Here is a 20476-nt window from a genome sequence, read left to right on the forward strand (position 1 = left end):
CAATTATGACTTACATTTTTTGGAACATTCACAAACTGGTAGCTAGAGTGAAGACTGATTTTGTTGGTCCTGCTTTTCAATATATTACTATTTCTGTTTCAGAAAACACAGTTCTTCAAAAGCGATTCCCATTGAAGAAATCTCAACTGCCTCAAGCTTCCCATATGTAGCTTATACGTGGATTTTAAGAGCAGCATGGATTTTGCTATTCAGAACACCCAAGCGTTTGGTATGGTGTAGCTGGAATACTGCATTTTATGCCAATTGTTCCACAAGAAAAAGTTCAAGCCTAATTAATGTTAAAATGCAATGCTGTTGTTTTACATTCCTATGAAATTTAATGTGTTTTGTGGAAAAAAAAAGTATACATTGTACGTATTTTACAGAACTACTGCATTAGTTACCTTTTTGGGTGCTCTCTTCTAAGGTAGATAAAATGTTCTGTTTATTAAAAAATGTAGAAATGGAATTTAATCTAAGTAAATGCATTGAATTTAATCGTGATGCAGTGTTATTAAATATATAACATTTATTTTCTTTTCAGAGTTCTTTTGTTTGTTTTTTTTTCTCTCTGTGAATATGACATTTCTTAATAAATGTGCTAATTTGTGAGTGCCAATGTCTAAGTATGAAACTGGAGGGAGACCAAATTCACTTTTCTTCTTCTCAAGTGCCGTTTTTGTGTTCATAGAGCAGTGGTACAAAGTATTTTGTGAAACATTATATGTGAAATATATTTTGTATTGCTTAGTTAAAAACAACCTCCATAAATAACTGTCAAGCTTCACGGTGTAGGGTACGCGTGTGGACCGAACAGGAGCTGTATCAACAGGAGGCGAACTGGGGAGCGTGAATCGCTGGCGTTTGCAATGCAGGAGTGAGACAGCAGGTGAATGAGAACTGGGCTGGGAAAGAGAACCAGTTGAAAGGGGCAGAGTTCAGCTCCTCGGTGGGAGGCCGAGCTCACGGTGCAGGAGTGGAGACATGGGTCACCGTGGCGTATGGCTTAGCTGAAGACTGCAGGCTTGAGAATTAACAACAAGCATGGGTCATGCACAGAAGTGACAGGTACATCAGAGGCAGAGGTGGTCAGATGGTCAGGGATAGAGCGGTGGTTTTGTTCATCAGTATCAGTCAGGCAGTTCAAGAAGCGTTAAAAAGAGAGGTCAACATACAGGCAGTTGTATTCCAGAAAGGTCAAACGAGGTCAAGCCGAGCAGCAGTGTGAATAAATTCAACAATGAGTGGGTGAGATCCAACATGGCCGCTTTGTCTCTGTCTGCTTCTAGGTCGTCGTCCCCTCTGCCGTCCTTGTGTTCTCTGTGTGTCTGGTGGTCGCACAGCAGCCGTGACAATGATATGCTGCAAAATATGCCTATAAAACTAAATTATGCCGCTAATATGCATATAAAACAAGTAAGTCTCTGCTGAGGTCCTAGCGTCTGTCACTTACCAGCCAATCAAAAAAGACAAAGGGCCTACAGCCAATAGCCAATCAGAAAATAACATTTTTGTACAATGCAACACAAGACCAAATGAAAAGGCATTCTGGAATTTTTTTATTTTGCTACTTGTAATAAAATCTTCCCTAAATTTCACTGATCCCATCCATAGGAGCTCAGAGCATATTTTTCAAAAACAGAGCAAGTCACACAAACATCCTTCACAGTCACAGACTATGGGGTCACACTAATTTAGACACCAAGCTACATATTGCTGAACTACATATAATAAATGTGACTAATGGTATTAATACGCTTGTACATTATTTTATATATAACTAAAAGTCGTGCAGAGTGTTATGTTGCTACTTGTCCATTCTCGCTTGTGCCCCGCTAGTGTGCACTGCGGAGTGTGTAGGTGCGAGATTTGGGACGCTCGCTGAGAGGGGCGCGGACTCTGATTGGTCGAGGCGCCCGTCAGGGAGCGCAGGGAACGCGTCTACGCGTCATCTTGGTGGAGAGACGTGTGTGTGTGTGTGTGGTTTTCTGGGGTAGCCACTGCTGAACTGTTTAGAAACGCATGCGTTACCCCGAGTCGCAGCCGGAAGTGTGAGTAAATATTTAATAAAACGTTTGTGTTTGTTTCAGCTCGTGGTGAGCTGGTGGGCAGCGCTCACACATGACAGAAGCGTTCGGCTTTAGCTTGGCTGCTAACCCGACTGCCATTCGCCCACGTCGCTCAAAAGTTTACGTTTTAACGTTAAAATTATATGTACACTTGAGGCGGAAATTGTGATTTTATTTGGTCGTCCCAAATGCCGACTCGATAGTTCAATTTTTCTTCTCTGCTGTTTATCCCGCTGCTAGCATTAGCAGCCCTGCGTGTGAATTTACAACAAGTGATGCTATCTGGAACTTTTACTTTTACTTCACAGTGTGAGGGATCTAAATCCTAATCCGTCGCCTGGCTGAGCGCTTCAATGTCAGTAAAAATAAGAGAAAATCTGAAGGGTTACAGTATCGAACCCGCCTTGATTCAGAAAACGTTGTTTTCTTAGATTCTTGGACTGAGGCGCAAAAATATCAGTAAGGCTATTGAGGTACATTTATGACGAGATTTTTATAAAGGAAAATGTATAGGCCAAATACGATTGTGTACTAAATGCAAAAGGGAATTTGCATTTCTGAAATGATCATGCTATTTTATTAACCAGGAGATGGAGTGGAACTTGACTGTTGGTAAACAGGTGATGTTTTAGCCACCGGCACTTTCATCATGCCCAGGAGGAAACAGACATCCAGAGGATCAGATAATGGAACCCCTAAAAAGCAATGTTATGAAAACAGCCCTCTGATCATCTCTGATTCTGATGAGAATGAGGTTTGTTGCTGGAGTTGAGCCTTTTAATGGTTGACAAGATGCATCTCCCAGACTGACCTATAACCACGCTGCTTTCAGGATGGAGGAAGAGGAAAAGAGGTCAGACAGTCTATGAGAGAGATGCGTTGGAGGGAGCGAGAGACAAGAGCACAGATGCAAAGTAAACAGTGTTCAATAGCATTTCATGTTCTAACCAGACTTGAGCGAACTAATCTCCCCTCCATGCAAACACATTGTAGACATGTCAGAGGAGGAGATGCTGAATCTGGCCATGAGGCTAAGTACAGAGGAAGCCAACAGTGCGGCACAGAGACAACAGCAGGAGGAAGAAGATGCCATGAGGAAAGCCATTGCTGAAAGTCTCCATGTGAGTTGGGTTTCTCAACATACTAGCAAACTAAAGAAGCGCTTTGCTCTGTTTATGTATATTCAGGGATGCCTTGATGCTTCTATAATGAACTTAGTGAATTTAGATTTTCCTTACTAGCTAGGGATGTACCATCTCCTAATTGGGATTGATTTTGAAGATGCCCACAATCAACTTTTGAAGTAAAGTGTAGTGCTAGTGATCTTTATATCATTATTGTATATTGTCCTTAGTCTCTAAAGTCCCTTATTTTATCTTAATGTCTTAATGTTTGAGTCTCTTTTAATTACTTGAGGTTCTTACAGAATTGGGAAGAAAGGTTTCTAGCAATATAAATACATTTCTCTTTAGGCACTCCTGTATTTTACCTTGTTCTAATGCAACTCTCTCTCAGACCAGCCCTCAGGATACAGAGGTCAGCGCTGAGCCAGTGATGCCCTCTCCCAGATGCAGTCAGCAGCCTCAACAGGAGAATGGGGAAGCCAGAGCGCACAATCACCGCCGCAAACTGTCTTACCACCACCAGAGCCTGGTGACACATGGCAGTGATGTCACACGCCATAGGAAAACGGCACGAGAGGACGACAGCCCTCTCATTCAAATGCCTGACCTGTCTCAGCCCTCTCCTCCCAGATCTTCCTCCTCATCAACTGTTCTGGAGTTTTCTGAGGTCTTATTTACAGTAAAATTGTTCATCTCACCAATATTCATTGTCATCCTAATGTCCTAATGAATATTTGTCTAAAATGGTACAGCGTAATAAAGACGACAGTGATTCTATTTTATCTGTCAATATGTAGGGTAACCAGTTTTCGCTGTCGAGAGTTACTGAAGGCCATCCAGCAGATACAGACTCCCAGGAGCATCCGGACTTGCAGCTGGGCAGCAGATCATCTGAGGACCTCAGGAGCGCACTATGCCGCCGGCCCATCCACCCCCGATGGCAGGAGCAGGAGGAGGGCTCTCAGACCGCTCATGATTCTTCTCAACTTTCATCTAGCTCTCGGTTGAATAAGGAGGGGCCAAACACAGAGGATCAAGCTCCTTCAGCACCACAGTGTCTTTCTCCAGATTTGGCAGGAGACCCTCATTGTCATCAGCTGCCAGTTCATAAAGACTCAGCCTTCCCTCATACACTGGTGTTTGGGCATGATGCTGATAGTGTAAGGGTAAGATGACTTCACCGAGACTAACATTATAAATGCACTTATTTTTGCCTGATCATGAAAATGTGCGTTATTTATGCCCTGATAGAAAAAAGCTGACAGAGAACAACCTCTTGAGAGGTCATCAAAGGATAATATTGATGGGAGACACAAATCAGTCACATCAGGTATTATTTCTGACCAGTTCTTAAATGTAGCTGTGAAGATATGAGGCTATTTTTGGTTTTAATATTATTGATAAATCTGTTTACATAACCTGACATACAATGTATATATGAACTGTGTGTGTTCTTTCACAGTACAATTCAAACGTTTGAGGAAAATCATGCTGCAAGATTAATTTTTTTGTCCCGCAGATGGGGATGGCAGCAGGGGTTGCAATTTGTCTTTGCTGACTTGGAGAGTCAATTTGCTGCCATTTCCATCTGCAAGTACAGAAGATAGAACACAAACATATGCCAGCACGGGTCACATTTTCTGGCCCTTATCCAAAGACGCCTTACAATCAGTAGTTACAGGGACAGTCCTCCTAGAGAAACTCGGGGGTTAAGTGTCTTGCTCAGGAACACAAGGGTAGTAAGTGGGGTGTGAACCTGTGTGTGGGCGACCGGCTGAAGTTCACCTGGACTGTGATGGTGCCAGGAAAACCACCGGCAGCACACGACTGGACTACCAAGAAACCAGGGTTTTAATTATTTTTGGTGGGCATGCAGATACATAAAATAAGCTAACAATAAATAAACAAACAAAAATAACACAAAATGCCACCAAAGCTGCAATTCCAAAGAAGGTATTTAACAAAAGGTCTATAATTACCAACAGCATAACAGGGCAGTATACCTTTTCTCAACCCCCTCTAACTTTTTATCACCCCAGATTAACTTGACCCCAGGCCAAAACGAGGCTGTGGCTGAACCGCCACTGAGGGGAGAACCGGATGGCACATCTAGCACGTAGCCTGCAAAATAGTAAATAAAAAAGAGACACCCACACAAGTCCCTCTTTTACCCCTTTAACAGGCAACACAACACATTACTTACACACTGTTACTGCTATCGACCCAAGCGAAGTTAACTATGTCAATGACCGCGTTAACAGCTCACCTCCAAACGCCCCCCCCAAAGTGTCCACAAACTTACCACCCTTATATCCCCTGGGTAGAACACATACCCATACATGACCCATCCACATCCTGAAAGTCTCTTATATTCCCCTCCGGGCAAAGTGGCCGTGAAAAGGGGGATGGATTCACCTTCTCACACTGTGACTTTGTGGTCTTCTGGTTCATAGGCCACCATAAGAACAACTTAATTGCTTTGGCCATGATACGAGCCAGGGCCTCCCTAGTGGCAGGCGAGAATTCTACCACTGAACAACCAATGCCTCCACTCCATGCTGTGTATATCCAGTTTCATTTCTGTAACTCTGTTCCACTTATGCGCTGAACCACTTGATTCGATTTCTCGAGTTGTCTGTCAAAACGGGGATGGATTGTGTAGTATCAGCCTTTTTTCAACCATGTCTTATACTCATTTAGAATTGTGAATGACCGTAGCGTTTTGGCTTATGTGTTCATTAAATTTGGCTCTTCCATTTTGTGAAATGGATCATCTCCTCTTCTGTGCAGATAACGATGAGAGTTGCAGCAAAGGGCTATTGGATGCTCATGAGTTCACAAGTCACATGGTTCTGCACTTGACTGATGACGATGATGATGAGACTGATGACTCCTTGAAGGTAAAAATAAAAACAAACAGCTGTGCAAAACAAGCAACTTCAGATTTAAATGGGCTTTGGGTGGGTGAGTTACCTACATTTTGAGGATTACTGACATTTTCTCAAAAGAGATTTTGGGGCGAGACAACACTAATTATAATGTCATAGGACGAGGCAGCATTAGAGTATTTTTGGCTTTGTAAAAGTGTACCAGCCTTTGTCACACTTTCTCCTATCATGCACTCTTCTCACAGCCCCACCATTTAGAGAGAGTGTTTTTTTGCTTTGGGTATACACTTGTTTTTTTTTTTTTTTTCACGCTTCCTTCGTTTACATTGTGTTGCTAAAAGTTTGCTAACTAAGTGATAGTTATATTTTGATTTCAGGTATTTTATTAAAAGTGATTTATTAATATTACAAACATCTCTCTCTCAGCAGTGTGTGACCTCCAGTCCCGTGTTTCCTCAGGAGAGGAAGAGTGCCCTCCCACAACCAGCCAAACTCCCTATTCCATCTCCACCCCACCCCCAACCATGCATTTCTTTACCTGCTGAATCATCTCAGGCCACGCCTAACAAACTGAGACGCGCACACAGGAAGTGTCTAAATACAGTGCCACAGACACACACAGACACCTGAACCCTCCTGGTCAGACCCCTCCACAGAAGCAGCCTGGAACAGAAGGGACCATTTTCTACTATTGGGGCGTGCCCTTCTGCCCTCGTGGCCAGGACCCAGACAGCTACACCGGTGTCATCCTCTCCCAGTTGGAGGTGTATGAGAAGAGTCTGAAAGAGGCCAGGAGGAACTCGCTGCACAAGGCTGAGTGGGGAATGCCAGTCCTGCCCGGGGCTCCTGACAGGCCACTGTTCTCCAGACGTAGAAAGAGCAGGGTCCTCCGTGCTGTAGAGGACGAGGAAGAAGAGGACGAGGAGAGGGAAGGTGAAGATGGCGAAGAAATGAGAGTAAAGGTGGGCCTGGAGGGAGAGGACAGGGAAATCAGAGTGTCTCAGTCCCCTGAGAGGAAAGAGAGGATGAACTGCATGTGGTGGTTTCCTCACCTGATACAGAGGTGTGTGTGAATGGAGATTCTCTTGGTTGCTATTGATGTATGTTAAAGCTTCTACTTTCAGATCCCAGGAGATAATAACTGGCTGTTTCAGTTTTCAATGTTCCTTGATTTGTGTTTTTCCCCCTCATTCATAAGATCTCTATCTCTACAGAAATCCCTGCTACTCATTCCAGAGGAGTCCAGTGACATACCTGAGCCAATCAGGTAACATTGGTTTACAGTCCAGAGGGCTTCAGATGGTCTGGGTTTCAGCAAATCTAAAATTATTTTAATTTTATTATTTTTAAAATTATTTACAAGCATGTCATCAACTGGCTGAGATTTTTTGTAAAGTGCCTGTTGTCTCTTTGCAGACAGCCTGAGCTCCAGGACAGCCCAGATGAACAACAAGCTCAGGAAGAGATCACTGTCTGTCCGGGTGTGTTTTTGTCATGCCCTGTATAAAGGAGACCTTGTGCATTGTCCTTTACTTTTTGTACTTTATTAGTAGTAACATTAATGATATTCTGATAGAGAGCCAGATGACTGAAGATGGCACCCCCGAACTCATGTCCACCAGTCCAGCACAGGTATCCCTTACCAGTGCATGTGATGATGAATTCACCATTCACCTCAAAATGTAAAATTAAATATGTAAATATATACCTGCACAGTCCCCTGCACAACAGGAGTGTGAGATAATGGAGGTGGAGGAAGAGGGAGGGATTGGGCCAGTGTCAGACGAGAATATGGATGAAGCAGATACCGAGGAGACAGAGGTGGAGAGAGCCCAGATGGTGCAATGTCCCATCTGTATGAGACCATTCCCCATGAGCAAAATTGAGCTCCACGCTGCATACTGCTCTGCAGACGACCGGCCTCCGTCTCCACCAGCCGAGAGCAGGAGTTCTCCAGGTGTGGGCACAGGTGTGTGGATTGCCCGATATCACAGCAGGTCCATCTACAGAGTGCGCTTGCTCCTATACATTTTTTGTCCATCATGGCCTCACTGGACGTCTACTATCTATTGATCATTTCCCAAAGTGGTAACAGGTAGAAGAAAGACAAGGCAAGTCACTGGACTATCACAAGATTCCTCCTGCTCTACTAGGTAAGATGGAGCCATCAGAGTAATGCACATTGAAATGAGAAACGTTTAAAGGCATGGGGACATTTTTAGTGCCAGGTTTAATTTCATTAATTTAATTTATTATCTGAGAAAGACTGACTGGTTTTAAATATATAATGTTTATATAAATGTTTTGCTATTGCAACAGGAGGTTTTGTATGATATTAGTTGTGTTCTGTGTTCGTACAGCAGACGTTTAGTGAAGGAGAAGTGCTATATATGTCTGAAATACATATCTATGCCGGAGTACAGCCAGCATGTGGAACACTGCATCCGTTTGAAATCTGGCATTGAGAAGGTACCTCCCCCATCCATCTGGATATTTTCCAGATTTTCTGTTATATTATAATAATTATAATATTATTATAAATCTTGCTTAATGTTATGTCATATATTGACAGCATCCATGGCTTAAGTACAAGAAACATCATTGTGTGCAGAGCTGTGGCACAAACCAGTAGAAGCATACATGTTATCTTAAAAAATTATTTTCTTGTTTGGTTTATCAGGGGCCCAAAGGTTTACTGCCAGCACTGGAGAACACTGAAAATACAGGTACAACCATTCTCTTTTCTATTACCTGTAACAGATTTCTACATTAACCTTCAACTACCTTTGGTGCGTCTTTTTGTGTTTTTTTTTTTTTTTTTGGTTGTGGACTAAGTTCTCTTGATGTGCAGGGCATGCTGGACCATCAAACGCACCAGGGACCACAAGGTAATCTCATAATAGATATTGACTCCAATTGGACTGATAAACAGCCCTTTCCCCCTGGTTTTGGTATGTATGGTGATCACTATGCAATGGTTCCTCTGTCAGGTTTCTGCAAAAACAGAGTGGTGCAGATGACGGGGGTGAAGCTGATTTAGGCTACCGTGTCAGCACATCTCCCATCAAAGCCTTTACTCCCATCTCGGAAGCCAAGGACTGCCTCATCGACTTCAAGCAGCTGGGCTCGTCCAAGTCCTGCCAGAGAGCCAGCAGGAAGAGGAAGTTCAAGAAATAGGATATGAGATGAAACGCTCTTTACTTTTGTGTGTGTGTTTTAAAAGTCCCTTTAAAAGCATGGACCATTTATTTCTCCATTTATTCCCTTGGACTTCTTTTTTTCAGTCACTGCTCACCAGTCTTTAATTTGTCCCACATCCCATCATCAGGAGGTGTGTTGCCATGCAGTTTCAGTTTTGCATGGGAAAATGTTTTTACATTTTCCGTCAAATGTCCGGCCTGAAAATGCAGCTATGTACCAGTTTAAACTAAATTGTCAGGCCATTTCTCCCGTTCATCTATTTTAAGACAGGTTGTGCTCTGAATAGCACCATTAGAATGTTTTATGTTTTAAAGCAAACTAGCTACACTTCATTCCCTTCCAACCGACACACTGTTGTTTTAGGAGTCAGAAACAATGACTTTGGGTAAACCTGTGTTCAGTGTGCAATATTGCCAGCATTTCTTGTGGTGATTGGATGCAAGGGTTGATATTTGATTTGTCATCATTTGGCTTACACCATTTTATGTGCATGACTGAGGTGATGCTTAAGGGAGGGAAAGAACAAAACAGATGGATCAAAAAAGTGTCCTTACTGTTGGACACATTGTAGGCAAAAATTTACCTGCGGAGCAAAATGTGTCCTTATTTATATACCATTGCAGTTGCCTTTGTACATGTACGATTAAATAATTAAGTAAACTTATTTTTATTGCTTGGTTCTTCCAATTGTACTGATAAAAATATATTAAAAATATTCATAAAATATTTTGGAGGGGCAGTTAAGGAAGCAGCCCCGTAATCAGAAGGTGGCCAAGATGCCACTGAGTAAAGCTCTTGTCCCCACACACTGTTCCCCGGGGGGCTGTCATGGCTGCCCACGGCTCACCAAGGGTGATGGTTAAAAGCAGAGGACACATTTAGTTGTGTCACCATGTGCTGTGCTGCAGTGTTTCACAATGACAATCACTTTCACTTTAATATTTCAAGTAAGAAATGAGAAAGTTGTCAAGAGTGGTTATGTGAAGCAATATAATTGCCTTATAATTCAGGGTGTGTATTTATTTATAGCCACATCAAGGTTTTTATGTCACTTGCAAAACAAACCCCAAAAGCTTAAATTCTGCCAACTGTTGAAGAAAGAAACTAACTGATTGAGACACTAGGAGGCAGTAATGTTATGAATTACCTTCACTCTTTTCACTTCGGCATGAAGTAGGTGTATAATTCATCCAATTCATCCAGGTAAATTTTTTTTTTCAGATTGTCCATTAGAAGACAAGCAAAACTATAAATCCACTGCAGGACACTGATAACCCAGACTGAGTGCCCTTCGTTTTCATGTATTAAAAAGTGGTTTGGAAAATAAGGACACCTTGTGAATATTAATGGCAATTTGTGCTACAAAATGAATCTCCTGCTGGTTTGTCATTGCAGCTGTACAAACTGTGTGTGAATCCAAATTATGGACATTATGGATGAGGATTTCTAACCTCCAAAATAGCCAAAAATGGAATCAGATGAGGCTTCTTGTTCAGTAGAACCCTCACAAAAGTTTAGATACAAAGATGTAGGTTTTATCGTCCCACTGGCCCTGGTGTGTCCTTTCCCGTGGCCGTTCCAGCAACAGAAATGACTAATCATTTGAAATAATTAAGCAGCACTTCCAGATCAACACAAAATGGACTGCTTCTTTATGCAGCAGGTGGTAATTAATGGTAATTTGATGTAGTGATTAATTCACTCATTAGTTTTTGTGTCAAAATTCAAATTTTGCCCTGAATCTGCAGATACTTCATAAAATCTTGCATTAGTAAAGCATTCACTACTCTTTAGTCCCTGCTCAGCCCCTCATCTTGGTCCTACACACAGAAGCGGAATGCGTCATGTCTTTGTTACAGACATTCAGATGCATTTCCCAGTCGCTCCTGCAATTTGCAAATCGTTCAAAAATAATGTGTCGATATGATCACATCGGTCATTCTGTTCACTTCGCCACTGATCAGTACTACTGGTTCATTGTGTAAAAATCAAGGATATAAAAAATCAGATTGTGGAGAGTAGTCTATTATGACTGTGATGTAATGTTCTGCTTGCTAAAGTCTGCTCATTTATACTGTGTTGTGTGTGTCTGCTTCTGCATTTACTGTCTCCTTCAACTGTAAATTAAAAACCCTGGTCTCCTTGGTGAGCAGAAATGCAACGTTGCCATCTAATTTAGATTGGAAATGTCATTCCATGTCAAATTGGACTGTGCTGACATCCCCCACTCCCCACAAATCACAAAAAAGCCCTCAACCAAATGGTCAGTGATGGTCATAAAGCAGTGGGGAATTTATTTTTATTATAATTATTCTATGATTTGCACATTTGACGCACCACAGACCAGGGTGGTCTCACCAAAGCATAAAAATACTTATTATTAGTCCTTATTTCTTAGATTTTTATTAACACAATAATAAAATAAAATATATATAATTGTCTTTAAATAAAAGGCAATGTGTTGTCGACATGAATCAGAGGGCAGTGGGCAGATCCAGGAAATTTTCAGTGGGGTGGCCAGGATGGATCTGTTATCATTTTTGGGTGGCATACAGTACAGGCGAAAAGTTTGGACACATCTTCTCATTCAATGTGTTTTGTTTATTTTCATGACCTTTTACATTGGTAGATTCTCACTGAAGACATCAAAACTATGAATGAACACACGAATGTTTCATATTCTAGTTTCTTCAAAATCGCCGCCCTTTGCTCTGATTACTGCTTTGAACACTCTTGGCATTCTCTCGATGAGCTTCAAGAGGTCCTCACCTGAAATGGTTCTCCAACAGTCTTGAAGGAGTTCCCAGAGGTGTTTAGCACTTGTTGGCCCCTTGGCCTTCACTCTGCGGTCCAGCTCACCCCAAACCATCTCGATTGGGTTCAGGTCCGGAGACTGTGGAGGCCAGGTCTCCACTTTTTTGTTAAGTACATAAGTCATATAATACACATCCATTCATTTGCAACTGAATGTGAGCACTTTGCATAAAACAATCATAATAAGGAGGGACCTTGGAGGGAAAACATGTATTACTTATGAATAGGTGTATTGCCACTGGGTCAGCAGAGCTTTGTATGTAGCAGCAGATGACCCCGCATGACCCCTTCACTGGTTCAATGGCTAGCTCTTCCACACAAATTGTGAAGCAATGATGGTGCCAGCCCATTAGCTGTCCTGGTTATGGTATCCCTGGTGGTTCATGGGGTCCTCAAACATCTGAATGACAATTGATGTTTTATGAATTATAATCTTTTCACAATTTCCTAATTTTGTTCTTCTATTTTACTAGAAAAAACCTGCAGCAATACATGGGTAGCACCACATACTGCATTTAATTCCTGCTGCTATCAGCAGGCCCAGATAAATCCGACATTCTGCTGCTGACTGGATATTGTGGGTGGTTACTTCACTCCGTGCCCAGCAGTGACAACTGATGCGTGTAAATAATTCAGTCAGTGCTGCTGTGACTGACACACTCCTACGAACTCCAACACTCTACTACAGCGTCAGTGCAGAGGAATGTCCACGTGCATAAAACGCAGCAGCAGGGGTGGCTTTGGTCCATTCGTTTGATCATTGACACTGTAGCCGAGAAGTTTACAACTACACAGTTTCAGTGGTGTGAAAAGTGTTTGCCCCCCTGTCTAATTTTCAATGCTAGTCACATTAAAATGTTTCAGATCATAAAATATTAGTCAAAGACGACACAAAAATGCAGTTAAGTGAAGAATTGTATTATTAATGGAGAACCGCCGACCCAGAAGAAGATCGAACCACACCAGCCAGTACAGGGCCACTAATGTGGCATAAAACTGCATAATTTTTGTTGATTCTTATCACATAGCTGTAAGCCTTTCCTGTCCGAGATTATTTCATTGCCGACCCATTTTGACTTTTTTTACCTCACTTCTTGGATGACCCTTACTTGCCCCCTCTGTCTCCAATGTTCTTTGACCCTTGCGCTCTTGACGATGTTGCCTCTGCCTTCTCCTCGGATGACCCACACTCTCCTGGTATGTCCTGTTTCTGTTTGACCCCTCTTCAGCCTTTGGCCCTCCACACCTGCTGCTCCACGGGAGAAGGATGTTCGTCTCCTGTAATGGAGGGAGCGTCATGACGTTCGCCGTCCCCAGCGTCTGACCTCCCAAAACCCAAGCGCATCCGTTGCCATGGCTCCTCTAGTCACAAACTCAAACCTGTTTCAGCAACTGTATTTCAGTGGAGTCCCAAAGCTTTAGAAATGGTTTTATAACTTTATTTTTTGTTTCTGAATTTCTTTGGCTCTCGGCATGCTGTCTAGCTTTTGAGGATCTTTTGGTCTATGTCACTTTGTCAGGCAGATCTTATTTAAGTGATTTCTTATTTCAGAACAGGTTATGCAGTATTCAGGCCTGGACGTGTCTAGAGATAATAATCTCAAGGCTGATGAACCACTGTTAAAATATGTTTTAGCAGGGGGCTAAACACGAACACGGGACCGTGAAGGTGTGGATTTCTTTTCCTTCCTTAATATTAAAATACTTCACTTAAAAATAAATGTTTTACTTGTTTTGTCTTTGACTAACATTTTTGATTATCTGAAATATTTAAATGTGACTAACATGGGGGGTAAGAAATGAGATTGGGCACAACCACATTTTTTTTCATCACTGTATAGTACAAAACAGACACATGAATATGAACACATTTTACATTTATGGCATTTAGCAGACGCCATTATCCAGAGCGGCTTACAATCATTAGATACAGGGACAGTCCCCCAGGTGCAACTCAGGGTTAAGTCTCTCGCTCAAAGACACAATGGTAGTACCTATGAGCCTACGATTGTCGTCTTCTGGTTCATAGGCGAGTGTGTTACCCACTAGGCTACTACCAGTTTTTCAGTGGCAGATTCTTTAGGTCCTGTAAGTAAGGACAGTGTTCTTTTGAGGTAGTGCATCAATGGATTGGACTATTTTGTCCAGCACATTCTACAGACGCTCGATTGGACTGAGATCTGGAGAATTCAACACTTCAGACTCAAACACCTTAGAATTTTCTGTTGAATAATTTTCAACAACTGAATAATTTTTTCTAGTGTGGCAAGGTGCCTTGTCCTACTGAAGGACAGCACCGAGGGGGTGCCTGGTCTGTAACACTGTTAGGTATGTGTCGAAGTAATATCCACGTGCAGCTTCACAGCTCCAGAAATGACAATGAATGGAGAAATGCATCGTGTGTTCTGTCACCTTTCTACCAGAACCAGAGCCTTTTGAGCAACATGATCTACCACAGATCTGCAGGCCAGCCTTCATTCCCCACTGCTTCACTAAGCCATGACCCAGTTAGAAATTCACCAATTTTCATCCTTGGACCACTTTCACCCTGACTACTGCAGGAACATGTCATAAGAGTTGCAGTTCTTGATATGCTATGACCCAGCCATCTAACAACCTAATTTAGCCCTTTAAATCCACTTCCAACACATCAACTGCCAGGGGAACAAACGTTCACTTGCTGTCCAACATACCCCACCCACTAGTAGGTACCATTATCAGATGACCTTAATCTAAGGAGGAACGCATGACACATGAAAACTCGCAGATTCAGAACCATGACAATGGCTGGTGTACCATGGTAAACTGTGTGTAATAAACTGTGGGCCCCAGCACCAGCCGTGGAAACTGGAATGCTGGATAAGTATGCAGAACCAAGAACACGGAAATAATGCTCCTGTGTTCCTTCACTCTTGTCTCTTTAAACACGTTGAGCCCCTCAGGTCACTAATGACAAAGACTAGCCATACACCAATAACTCTCCTTTTATTGGTCCTTACAGTGTGCTAATGATCCAATCTGCTCTTCAGGAAGGGGGGAATAACCTGAAGGCCTGGTCGGAAATGAAATGGAACGTCGGGATAGCAAAATGACAAGATGAACGCGTCAGTGCTCTCCATGCAGCTCTGCCTTTTATTGCTTAGGCTAGGCCCTTTAAAACCTTGGTGATCAGCACCACAGACAGCTCCTCTTTATTTTGTAATTGCAGTACTTCATGCAGTTACCAGGTGGAACAAGCACATGGGATGGGTGTTTGGGAGGAGTAAAAAACATTTAAAAAAAATTACTGACAACTGAAGTGTTGTAGAAAAAAAATATATATATTTTTAGCAGCAGGTTTTCGTGTTTCATGTTGCATTGTTGCCCCTTTAATCAAGGGCTAATACTAATGTTTGAGGGAGATATAAAAGCTGCAGAGAGTGACCCTGGGAGAGAAAACAAGCCACAGGCATGTATAACTGCAGTTTCACCTTCTAATCACCACTGGGTGCTCTCAGGACATTTTCTACCTGCAGCCTTCACAAAAGGGCCCTGAAGGGTTGAACCATCAGGAGAGAATGTACTCACAACAGACAGAAGCGAAGCACAAAGCTGATCTGAAATGAAATAATTACACGGAGAAGGCATTGCCATGGTTACTGTCCACAAAACATTCTAGTATAGTGCAGCTAATAAATACAGAGGAACTCAGAAGAACACTGTCAAGAACACGGGAGAGACCTTGTGCTTTTATTTTTTTAAATACAAAGATCAAGTCCTTTTAACATGGTTTAGAATTGTTGTGAATGCAAACTTTTTCATGTGAACTTTGTGTGTGTTCATTCAATTGAATTTGTCTGAACTTGCATATTTGTTAAGGTCTTTTAACTATGCATTCCAGCACATTCCACTGTTGTGCATCTATTCATGCTTCGGTCAAAGATTCAGACTTTGACAACAACGTTTTATGAATTATATTCTGTTGTTTTCATTCAAGGTTAGAAAATTGTCATTGAATTGAGAAAACCAAAGCCTAAGCAAATCTGTGACTCTTAGCGTTCCATGGGCGTCACAGGGGGAGCAACCCTGACCCTGAACCCTGATTCCACCTGGTGATTGGGTCTTCAGTTTGACCAGGTTGTACCATTGATGGGTTCCTCTGTGTCCTCTGCTTTTAACCCATCACCCTATGTGAGTTGTGGACAGCCATGACAGGCGCCCGGGGAGCAGGGTGTGGGGATGGTGCTTTTCTCAGTGACACCTTAGTGCCACCTTGGCGGATCAGGATTTAAACCAGCAACCTTCTGTTTACTGAACCGCTTCCTTAACCGCTAGGCCACCGTGGTTCGATCATCTTCTTATTGTTGGAGATTGTAATATCCATGTGCTTCCAGCAAATTGACATGCTATTGCAGAAGGACATGCTATTTTAAGCAATTTCCTTCAGGATTAATAAAGTTTTCTTATCTGGGGTTTTGTTCAGATATGTCCATAGCAAAAGCCTTTTTTTCTTTTAATCTTTTGCAATGTGTGACCAGTCCAACTCTTGTTTTAGCACATGGTTTTCCTGTTTTTAACATGGAGATTTGTGATGTTATGTTCTCTGATGTTCTCTGTCCTGTTATATTTGAAGTTCCTCTTGCATGCAGAGGTTCAGATAATCTCTGTCCGCTGCCCTGCTGTAGTTGAAAGGTTTGAGCCTTTATGCGATCCCCTCTAGAGGAGATCGTTGGTTGTTTAAAGCCTGCAGGGTCTCTGAATGATGATGTCCCTCCTCGGCTGTTTAAAGAGATTTTACCCACAGTTAGGCCTGTTGTTCTTGATCTGTTCAATCAGGTCATCAGTTTGTAATCAGGTGTGGTCCCTAAGAACATGCAGCAGTCCAACCTCTGATTATAAAATTTGCTCTCAAACTAAACAACCTTTTATTTATAAAATCCTTGAAAAGATAGCCCATAGTCAACTGATGGCCTTTTTGGAAATGCATAAAATGAATCGGCCCTCTTAAAAGTTTTTAATGACATACTCTTAGCTACTGAGTCTGGTGACTGTGTTGTTCTTCTGCTTTTAGATTTGACAGCTGCATTTGATTCAGTGGATCATGCCATTTCACTCTCTTGTTTAGAGCAGCGGATGGTTATCAGGGGCACGGCACTGGAGTGGTTCAGGTCGTACTTGGTGGAGCAAACTTTTTGCATCGGTCTTGGTGACCATGTATCGTCCGCCACTCCTCTCTCGTGTGGAGCAGTCGAGAAATCAAGCTTCTTACAGCTAAGGCAGCTGGCTAAAATAATGCCTAATCTTTCCCGGCAGCACATTAATACACACCTTTTTACCACTCGGCTGGATTACTGCAATGCATTTTATATAGGGGTCAGTGCTTCATCAATCACACATCTCAAGAGGGAAAAAAAAACGCAGCAGCTCAACTCTTTATTGGCACTTAGAGGTTTGAGCACATTTCTCCCATTTTAGCTTTATTCATTCCACTCAGGATTCGTTTTAAAATTATTTTGGTTGCTTTTAAACCTCTCCATGGCCTTGCCCCATCCTATGGCTCTGAACTGCTACAGCCTTATACACCCACACGCTCCCTCAGGTCAGCCAACCTGCTGCTCCTGAGTGTACCAAGGACTGAGCGCAAATTAAAGGAAATTTAGAGGAAATTTCTGTAGGAGCTCCCAAACTGTGGAACAATCTGCCTTCAGAGATTAGACAGGCCTCTTCTAGCTTTTTAAAAATCCCGTTTGAAAACCCTCCTCTTCACCATAACCTTTGACACCTTATGAGATATTTTAGTTGATTTTGTTGAATTTATACTGTTTTATGTTTTTTATTGGTGCTTGCTGGTTGTTTTAAAGTGCTCTCTAAATAAAGTTGGATTTTGGATTGTATGCCATTTTATACCCATTCCCCCCTTGGTCGTGACAAAAGAAGCAGGTCAGAAACAGGCGCTTTTGTAACCTGATGCAATGTGATTTGTTACATCATGTCCATCATAAATCTCCTGTTTCTGAAGTTACCATCAGTGGTGAAAATCCTCAAAGGTTCTGGCATCGGACTGATTTTCCTCTTCAGGCTGTCAGTCTGGGCCTCTGTTAAAGGAAGGCTGCAGTCTGCTACCCAGGGATCAAATCTGCCTTCTCCCCATCGAGCTACTTCTGAGAAAATCTGATTTCACACTGGCCATAATGTTTGTTTCCACTTCAAAGCCCTGAAGCATCATTCTTACAGCAAACATGAGATAAAAGTCCTTCATCTGCCATTGTTCTGCATTGTATTACTTTATGTTACTTACAATATTCTTTATATTTTATATTACAATAATATTCACCTCTGAATTTTTGGGATCATTGTCATGTTGGAGGATCCAGCCATGTTTCATCTTCAATGCTCTCAGTGACGGAAGAAGGTTTTTGCCGACAATCTAATAATACACGGCCCCGTCCAGTGCTCTTTGCAGAAAAGCAGCAGTAAAGCATAATGTCACCCCCATGCATCACAGTGGGTTTGGTGTTCTTGGGAGTCATTCTTCCCCCTCCAAACATGAGTTTCATTTTGGTCTCATCGGACTGGACATGTACTGGCTTAAGCAGGGGGACCTTTGGAGTGCTGCAGGATTTTAATCCATAACATTGTAGTGTGTTACTAATAGTAACCTTCGTTACTGTCCCAGCTCTCTTCAGGTCATTGACCAGTTCCCCTGTGTAGTTCTGGGCTGTTTCCTCACCGTTCCCAAGATCATTTGTACACCACAAGGTGAGATCTTGCATTGAGCTCCAGGTTATTTTCTAATAATTTCTTTAACAGTTGATCTCTTCTCACCAAGCTGCTTGTCTGTTGTTGATTGGCTCGTCCCAGTCTTGTGCAGGAGTACAATTTTGTCCCTGGTGTCTTTAGACAGCTGTCTGGTCTTGGCCATGATGGAGGTTGGACTCTGACTGTTTGAAGGTGTGGACAGGTGTCTTGCTCAGATAATGAGTTCAAACAGCTGTACAGGTAACACAGGCAACGAGTGTAGAGCTTCTTAAAGAAGCAGTAACAGGTCTGCCAGAATTCTTTCCAAATAAATTCTATAAAAAGCATACAATGTGTTTTCCTAGATTTATTTTACATTCTGAAGAAATTACAGAACCCTCTCGTCTTTTTAAGTGGGACAACATGCACAATCGATGGCTGACACTGTATATACACGGGCTTTGCTTCATATATATATATATTTGTTACAAGAAAATTATTTAAAAGTGCTACATAATATCTATTACAACCTTTTCCTTTTTTGTTCCTTTTTTTGGGGTTTTCCACTTTGCTCAACATTCTTCATTTCACCAACATTAATAAAATCTTAACTTCTCTGCCAAAATAGACAATATGTTGCACGAAAAGTCAAGTCTTCATCTTTGTGTAGGTTATGTTGTACAGATGCATTACGTTAGTTTAGTTCTGTGCATTTCTGTAAATCATCAAAATCCAGATTTGTATAGGTATGTAAAGGTCTGTTGGGAAGGGGCCAGGATAAAAAGAATATTCCTGCACTATATGCTATATGTTATAAGCAACGCTTTGTGTTTCTTGTGTCGTTGGACAAGCAGTGATGATGGGCCTCATCCCATTCTCCAACTGGGCACAGCCGCTGGTTTAAATTGGAAGGAGCGTCAGCAGCACACCCCTGACGCGCCTCAGGGAGCGACACCTCCTCTGAAATCTGCAGACAGATTTGGCAGCAACCCAGTGACAGATGCTCTGTTTGGCCAGAAGAAAAAAACAACAACCAGGACCCTACAGATACATACCCTAAAATAGAAATGCAGGAGAGACAAAAATAGGAAAGCATGGAGACACACACGCACGCACACACGCACACACACACACACACAGTGAGAGACAGTGAGTTGGCGAAAGGCACTATTCAGTAAAAGGCCGTTGCGAATATATTTCACAGAGCAACAGTCAGCTTTATGACGGAACAACAAGATTGATTTATCTGGTCTTTATTTTTAATAAGTACCATGAGAGAGACCCCCACCTACCCCACAAACAACTCTATTGTCAGCCCCTAACAGCGACGGCTTAGCGTCTCACCCGTCACCAGAGAGGGACGTTATTCCTGTTAATCACAGTGAACGATGCAGGACGATGCAGGAACAATGAGGTGAGTCAGGGGGTGGGGGTAGACAGAGGAAAAAGTCAATCTGGCTCCGCTCTTGGCCACCTGCAACCTACAGGACTCATCTGTTACGTGATGACAAAGAAAATAGTCACTGGAGGGTAAACGTTGAGGTGAAACAGAGCTCTCCTGCCACGGCCACCTAAAACAGCAGATGCTGAAAAAAAAATCACATCACACTGTTATTTAATGTTGCTATTTATTACACAAAAAATCCTCAATTATGTTCCACAC

At 42.3% G+C, this 20476-nt stretch overlaps 2 protein-coding genes across 2 annotated transcripts; both read left to right on the forward strand.

Moving 5' to 3' along the window:
• The first annotated feature begins 1917 nt into the window (after positions 1-1917).
• LOC114792155 (uncharacterized) lies at positions 1918-6711 on the forward strand. Its single transcript, XM_028983051.1, has 9 exons — positions 1918-2051; positions 2657-2823; positions 2902-2983; positions 3063-3190; positions 3585-3860; positions 3991-4359; positions 4445-4523; positions 5984-6093; positions 6508-6711. The coding sequence occupies exons 2-9, from the start codon at positions 2719-2721 to the stop codon at positions 6709-6711; spliced, it is 1353 nt and encodes a 450-aa protein (XP_028838884.1). The 5' UTR covers positions 1918-2051; positions 2657-2718.
• A 4-nt stretch (positions 6712-6715) lies between these two features.
• On the forward strand, positions 6716-9694 carry LOC114792639 (BRCA1-A complex subunit RAP80-like). The gene is made up of 10 exons (XM_028983963.1): positions 6716-7043; positions 7296-7348; positions 7498-7562; positions 7658-7713; positions 7798-8050; positions 8168-8234; positions 8442-8550; positions 8762-8807; positions 8933-8969; positions 9072-9694. Exons 1-10 carry the CDS (start codon positions 6906-6908, stop codon positions 9256-9258), a joined length of 1011 nt encoding a protein of 336 aa, XP_028839796.1. The 5' UTR covers positions 6716-6905; the 3' UTR covers positions 9259-9694.
• The last annotated feature ends 10782 nt before the right edge of the window (positions 9695-20476 follow it).

The sequence above is a fragment of the Denticeps clupeoides genome, chromosome 6 (genome assembly GCF_900700375.1).
Source record: "Denticeps clupeoides chromosome 6, fDenClu1.1, whole genome shotgun sequence".
Taxonomy (NCBI): Eukaryota; Metazoa; Chordata; class Actinopteri; order Clupeiformes; family Denticipitidae; genus Denticeps; species Denticeps clupeoides.